This window comes from Oncorhynchus clarkii, chromosome 16 (assembly GCF_045791955.1).
Source record: "Oncorhynchus clarkii lewisi isolate Uvic-CL-2024 chromosome 16, UVic_Ocla_1.0, whole genome shotgun sequence".
Taxonomy (NCBI): domain Eukaryota; kingdom Metazoa; phylum Chordata; class Actinopteri; order Salmoniformes; family Salmonidae; genus Oncorhynchus; species Oncorhynchus clarkii.
Window position 1 is genome coordinate 65991179 of NC_092162.1, and position 7500 is coordinate 65998678.

The following is a 7500-nucleotide window of genomic DNA, read 5'->3' on the forward strand; positions in this document are numbered from 1 at the left end:
GATAGAACAGAACACCAGACAGGATAGACCAGAACAACTGACAGGATAGAACAGAACACCAGACAGGATAGACCAGAACAACTGACAGGATAGAACAGAACACCAGACAGGATAGACCAGAACAACTGACAGGATAGAACAGAACACCAGACAGGATAGACCAGAACAACTGACAGGATAGAACAGAACACCAGACAGGATAGAACAGAACACCAGAGAGGATAGAACAGAACAACTGACAGGATAGAACAGAACAACTGACAGGATAGAACAGAACACCAGGCAGGATAGAACAGAACACCAGGCAGGATAGAACAGAACACCAGGCAGGATAGAACAGAACACCAGGCAGGAATGAACAGAACACCAGGCAGGAATGAACAGAACACCAGGCAGGAATGAACAGAACACCAGGCAGGAATGAACAGAACACCAGGCAGGACTGAACAGAAACCCAGACAGGATAGAACAGAACACCAGGCAGGATAGAACAGAACAACTGACAAGATAAAACAGAACACCAGGCAGGATAGAACAGAACAACTGACAGGATAGAACAGAACAACTGACAGGATAGAACAGAACAACTGACAGGATAGAACAGAACAACTGACAGGATAGAACAGAACAACTGACAGGATAGAACAGAACAACTGACAGGATAGAACAGAACACCACACAGGATAGAACAGAACAACTGACAGGATAGAACAGAACACCAGACAGGATAGAACAGAACACCAGACAGGATAGAACAGAACACCAGGCAGGATAGAACAGAACACCAGACAGGATAGAACAGAACAACTGACAAGATAGAACAGAACACCAGGCAGGATAGAACAGAACACCTGGCAGGACTGAACACATCTAATGGCTTTCACAAGTCCTAACAGAGTGTGAAATGTGTAATCTAATTAAGAAAGATTTTTGAATTCTCAATTAAAATAGTGTTTGCCTCAATTGATTAAGAGATAAGTGATGACTTCAAGTAAACGTGTGTGTGTGTGTGTGTGTGTCAATCTGTACGGACTACTGACCTGTCCTGTAGCCAGTGTTGTTGAGGTACACTCCGAAGGTCCTAGTCTCGTGCTGGGCCTGCCAGGAGGGGGAGGAACAGTTCTCATTGTTGGTGTAGGTGTTGTGGTTGTGAACGTACTTCCCCGTCAACATGGAGGAGCGTGAAGGACAGCACATGGGCGTGGTCACAAAGGCGTTGGAGAAGTGAGTCCCGCCCTGCTCCATGATACCACGTGTCTTATTCATGACCTGCATGGAGCCTGACGAGGGGGAAAGAGAGAGAGACAGGGAGAGAAAGTAAGTGATAGTGTGTGTGTGTGAGAGAGAGAGAGAGAGAGAGAGAGAGAGAGAGAGAGAGAGAGAGAGAGAGAGAGAGATAGAGAGACAGGGAGAGAAGTAAGTGATAGTGTGTGTGAGAGAGAGAGAGAGAGAGAGAGAGAGATGTACAATGTATGACCATATTAGAGAGACATATTTCCCTCAGATTACACAGATCCACAAAGAATTCGAAAACAAATCCAAATTTGAAAAACTCCCATATCTACTGGGTGAAATTCCACAGTGTGCCATCACAGCAGCAAGATTTGTGACCTGTTGCCACGAGAAAAGGGCAACCAGTGAAGAACACACACCATTGTAAATACAACCCATATTTATGCTTATTTATTTTATCTTGCGTCCTTTAACCATTTGTACATTGTTAAAACACTGTATATACATATAATATGACATTTGTAATGTCTTTACTGTTTTGAAACCTCTGTATGTGTAATGTTTACTGTTAATTTTTGTTGTTTTTCACTTTATATATTCACTTTGTATGTTGTCTACCTCACTTGCTTTGGCAATGTTAACACATGTTTCCCATGCCAATAAAGCCCTTGAATTGAAATTGAATTGAGAGATGGAGAGGCAGAGAGAGAGAGAGAGAGAGACAGAGAGAGAGAGAGAGAGAGAGACAGAGAGAGAGAGAGAGAGAGAGAGACAGAGAGAGAGAGAGACGGAGAGAGAGAGAGACGGAGAGAGAGAGAGAGAGAGAGAGAGACGGAGAGAGACAGATAGAGAGAGAGACAGAGAGAGAGAGAGAGAGAGAGAGACAGAGAGAGAGAGAGAGACGGAGAGAGAGAGAGACGGAGAGAGAGAGAGAGAGATGGAGAGGCAGAGAGAGAGAGAGAGAGAGGCAGAGAGAGACAGATGGAGAGGCAGAGAGAGAGAGAGAGAGAGACAGAGAGAGAGAGAGAGAGAGAGAGAGAGAGAGACAGAGAGAGAGAGAGAGAGAGAGACAGAGAGAGAGAGAGAGAGACGGAGAGAGAGAGAGAGACGGAGAGAGAGAGAGAGAGAGAGAGACGGCGAGAGACAGATAGAGAGAGAGACAGAGAGAGAGAGAGAGAGAGAGAGAGAGAGAGAGAGAGACGGAGAGAGAGAGAGACAGAGAGAGAGAGAGAGATGGAGAGGCAGAGAGAGAGAGAGAGAGAGAGAGAGGCAGAGAGAGACAGATGGAGAGGCAGAGAGATGGAGAGAGACAGATAGAGAGAGAGACAGAGAGAGAGAGAGAGAGAGAGAGAGAGAGAGAGAGAGAGAGAGAGAGAGAGAGAGACGGAGAGAGAGAGAGACGGAGAGAGAGAGAGAGATGGAGAGGCAGAGATAGAGAGAGAGAGAGAGGCAGAGAGAGACAGATGGAGAGGCAGAGATAGAGAGAGAGAGAGAGGCAGAGAGAGACAGATGGAGAGGCAGAGAGAGAGAGAGAGCGAGAGAGAGAGAGAGAGAGAGAGAGAGAGAGCGAGAGAGAGAGAGAGAGAGAGAAAGAAAAAAGGAAAGCTGTGATTATGTACAAACTCAATGAGCCTTGCTATTGAGAAAGGCCGCCGTAGGAAGACCTGGCTCTCAAGAGAAGACAGGCTATGTGCACACTGCCCACAAAATGAGGTGGAGATGCCAAATGTATGACCATATTAGAAGCACATATTTCCCTAAGATTACACAAAGAATCTCAAAACAGACCTAATTTTGATAAACTCCCATATCTACTGGGTGAAATACAACAGTGTGCCATCACAGTAGCAAGATTTGTGACCTGTTGCCACAAGAAAAGGGCAACCAGTGAAGAACAAACACCATTGTAAATACAACCCATATTTATGTTTATTTTGTACTTTAACTATTTGCACATTGTTACAACAGTGTATATATACAAAATATGACATGTGTCATGTCTTTATTCATTTGGAACTTCTGTGTGTATAATGTTTACTGTTAATTCTTATTGTTTATTTCACTTTTGGTTATTATCTAGTTCACTTGCTTTGGCAATGTTAACATGTTTCCCATGCCGATAAACCCCTTACATTGAAATGGAATGGAATTGAAAGAGAGAGGTGGAGCGAGAGAAACACACACCAGGGTCAGATCAGCTCTGTTTCAGACTGACATGTGACAAGCGGGAGGCAGCCCCCACACACCACTTAGTATGGCATCTGCTCTGCTCATGTGTGAGAGAAGGAAGGAGGAGGGAGGGTGAGGGGAGAAGGATGGAGGAGAGATGTGATGGAGGGAGAAGGAAGGAGGAGAGGTGTGATGAGGGGAGAAGGAAGGAGGAGAGGTGATGAGGGGAGAAGGAAGGAGGAGAGATGTGATGGAGAGAGAAGGAAGGAGGAGAGATGTGATGGAGAGAGAAGGAAGGAGGAGAGATGTGATGAGGGGAGAAGGAAGGAGGAGAGATGTGATGAGGGGAGAAGGAAGGATGAGAGATGTAATGGAGGGGAGAAGGACGGAGGAGGGAGGGGATAAATGGAGAAGGAAGGAGGAGGGATGGGATGATGTGAGAAGGAAGGAGGAGGGAGGGGATAAAGGGAGAAGGAAGGAGGAGGGATGTGATGAGGGGAGAAGGAAGGAGGAGAGATGTGATGAGGGGAGAAGGAAGGATGAGAGATGTAATGGAGGGGAGAAGGAAGGAGGAGGGAGGGGATAAAGGGAGAAGGAAGGAGGAGGGATGGGATGATGTGAGAAGGAAGGAGGAGGGAGGGGATAAAGGGAGAAGGAAGGAGGAGGGATGTGATGAGGGGAGAAGGAAGGAGGAGGGATGTGATGAGGGGAGAAGGAAGGAGGAGGGATGTGATGAGGGGAGAAGGAAGGAGGAGGGATGTGATGAGGGGAGAAGGAAGGAGGAGAGATGGGATGAGGGGAGAAGGAAGGAGGAGGGATGGGATGATGGGAGAAGGTTCTTGCTGTCTGTCTTCTGGAAGAAGATTAAACAAACAACACAGAGGAGAGGAGGGCACAACCCCACCACACACATACAAACAGACACACACACACATACAAACACACACACACACACACACACACACACACACACACACACACACACACACACACACACACACACACACACACACACACACACACACACACACATACACACACACACACACACATACAATTAGACACACACACACACACACACACACACACACACACACACACACACACACACACACACACACACACACACACACACACACACACACAAGAAGGGCAGGGTAAAGTTAACAGACAGAGGAAGTCCTGAAGTCCTTGACCTTTTCAGAGACAATCGCCAGGGCTTTAACAACCAGACACAAAGGTCAAAACACAGGGCTGGCCATGCTGAGAGATGTTAACACTGTCCTACAGAGGTTCAGACAGGGAGGGGAAAGTTCCCTCCTATTTACAGTTTTTTTTACAATCGCTAGGACCCATTTCTCAATACTTAGGTCACTTTTTCAAAACTCTTCACACAGTGAGCACAACAGCAGTCTATGTGGGCTAAACTGTGGATCGTTTTTCATTGCTTTGCAAAACTCTATGAACCTACAGGCCAATTTACACATGTTTACATACTCTTTTCAAAACTGTTAAACTTAAGTTCAAAACATAAAGTAACACAAAATTGAATAAGACATAAATGTGATACATTTCTACAGTAATACCGTATTGAAATATATTCCAAATCTAAAGAATGAAATACTATCAAAACAATTAGACCAACCACAGCTGATTCCCATTGTATCTGAACACCTACCCAGGTAGTCTTTCAATTTCATTATCAGCAACTTCTCTCTCAGCCAGAGAGAGAGAAGTGGCTGACAGAGGAAGAAGAGTGGCTGGGAGAGGGAGAGGAGTACGTATGAGTGGTGGAAGAAGACTGAGAGGAAGATCAAGAGCTGTAGTCTCAGATGAGATTAGGGCTACTATAATTGATCCTGTAATAGATCATGGTCTATCAATGAGAGAGGCTGGTCTGAGAGTGCAGCCAAATCTGCAACGCTCAACATTGGTATCTATTCTGAGAAATGTCCGTCAAAACACCAGGTGAGATGTGCATTCTGCAAGGGCATCTGACTGAACTGCACATTACAGAAGTCAGTTGAGCAAAGCCTCCAAACCCACTTGTGTGTAAATGTAATTGTTTTTGTATTTCTGCTTAGTACCCAACGTTACCTCCTACAGGCGGGAGAGGTAGGATTTTCACTGCTGTGCAGGAAACTGCAATCGTTGATATGGTCATCAGAAACAATGGCATTAAACTCACAGAGATTCGAGACGAGTGTTGGCAGACAATGTAAGCACAACAAATATTTCTAGAGTCCTGAAACAACATAAAGTCAGGATGAAGCAGTTGTACACTGTCCCCTTTGAGAGGAACTCTGAACGAGTCAAGCAACTCAGGAACCAATACGTCCAGGTAAGATGACTATAAAATACAGAACTGGTTTTGAACAAAACCAAACAGGGCAGAGGCACACTGCGACATGTTTTAAGGTATAATGTAAACTACCGTAATAACCTAACTCTTATGTTGTCTTGTGGATTTATTTTAGAGAATCATGGAGATTGAAGCCAGGCAAACACCCCACATATTCATCTTTGTGAATGAGGCTGGTTTCAGCTTGGCCAAAACACGGTGTCGAGGAAGGAATGTGATTGGGAAAAGAGCCACAGTGGATGTCCCGGGCCAGAGGGGTGCCAACATCACAATGTGTACAGCAATATCCTCTGATTGATTGCTGTTACACAAACCGCTAATTGGGCCGTACAACACTGAGCGTCTCATTTCATTCCTGGATCACCTCTATGGAAGGGTTGTGTCTGGTGAGGAAAGGGTTGCAGTGAGGTGAAATCGGCCAACGTTTGTAATTGTATGGGACCATGTGGCATTTCACCACTCCCATGCAGTCACAGAGTGGTTTGCAGCCCATCCCAGGATGGTGTCACTTCTCCTCCCACCTTACTCTCCATTCCTCAACCCCATAGAGGAACTATTTTCCTCCCACCTTACTCTCTATTCCTCACCTCATAGAGGAACTATTTTCCTCCCACCTTACTCTCTATTCCTCACCCCCATAGAGGAACTATTTTCCTCCCACCTTACTCTCCATTCCTTAACCCCATAGAGGAACTATTTTCCTCCCACCTTACTCTCCATTCCTCAACCCCATAGAGGAACTATTTTCCTCATGGAGGTGGAAGTTTATGACCACCATCCACATGATCAAATGTCCCTCCTGGACGCAATGAATGCTGTATGCCTGGACATATCTGCAGAAGATTGCCAGGGATGGACCAGGCATTCCAAAAGATTCTTTCCTAGGTGTGTTGCCCAAGATGACATAAGATGTGACGTGGATGAGAACCTGTGGCCAAATGCAGAAGACAGGGTTGACTAGTATTGCTGCTGTGTCTGTATTGGTAGATGGTGTATATACAAATGATTGTATTTTGGAATCACTCATGTCTTATACATTCCTGTAACATATACTGCAGTGAATTCTAAACAGTAGAGAGGTGTCATTCTTGTTTTGTAAAGACAACATTGTGTAATGCTACCTGTTGTTAGTGTTGTTTAGGTCATTGTTTTATGAGTGACAACGTGTGCTTGTTGGGTGACAACCTTTGCTCGTGTTATGGAAGAACGAGTTGATTTGAGACATGTATGACGTGTTTTGGTAGTTTTAGGGCATTTTGAAAGTGAAATTAACTGTTGTGCCAAGCTAAAAGTTAGTTAGGGGAACTGTGTGAAGCGTTTTGAAAAAGTGACCTAAGTATTGAGAAATGGGTCCTAGTGATTGTAAAAAAAAACTGTAACGTGGGAGATTTTTCACAGATAACAGGGCTGCCTGAGGTGAATTCCAAACAGTATTTTGTGATACGCTACAGACACCTTTAACCTTGTACACTTGGAGTGAGCAATTTGTTGATTGGCCAAATCTATTGGAGAGCCGCCTAAAATAGCCTGTACAAAATAGGCAATCATCCTGCAATATGGAGTCTTCAGGGGCCCTTTTCATTCAGGAACAGCATCACCTTTTCCACTGGCATAATGTCATTGTAAAGTGCTGTGAAATTACTTTGACAAGGTGAGAGAGAGGCAGTGGAATCTCACATTAGCAAGATGTGTGACCTGTTGCCACAAGAAAAGGGCAAGTAGTGAAGAACAAACAA

At 44.9% G+C, this 7500-nt stretch overlaps 1 protein-coding gene across 1 annotated transcript in view; it reads right to left on the reverse strand.

Annotated features, from left to right (window-relative positions):
• LOC139368932 (extracellular sulfatase Sulf-2-like) overlaps positions 1-7500 on the reverse strand; it is a 281121-nt gene that overhangs the window by 51673 nt on the left and 221948 nt on the right. Inside the window, exon 4 of the mRNA XM_071108434.1 lies at positions 1041-1280. Within this exon, the coding sequence (XP_070964535.1) occupies positions 1041-1280 (240 nt within the window). The remainder of the gene's footprint in view (positions 1-1040; positions 1281-7500) is intronic.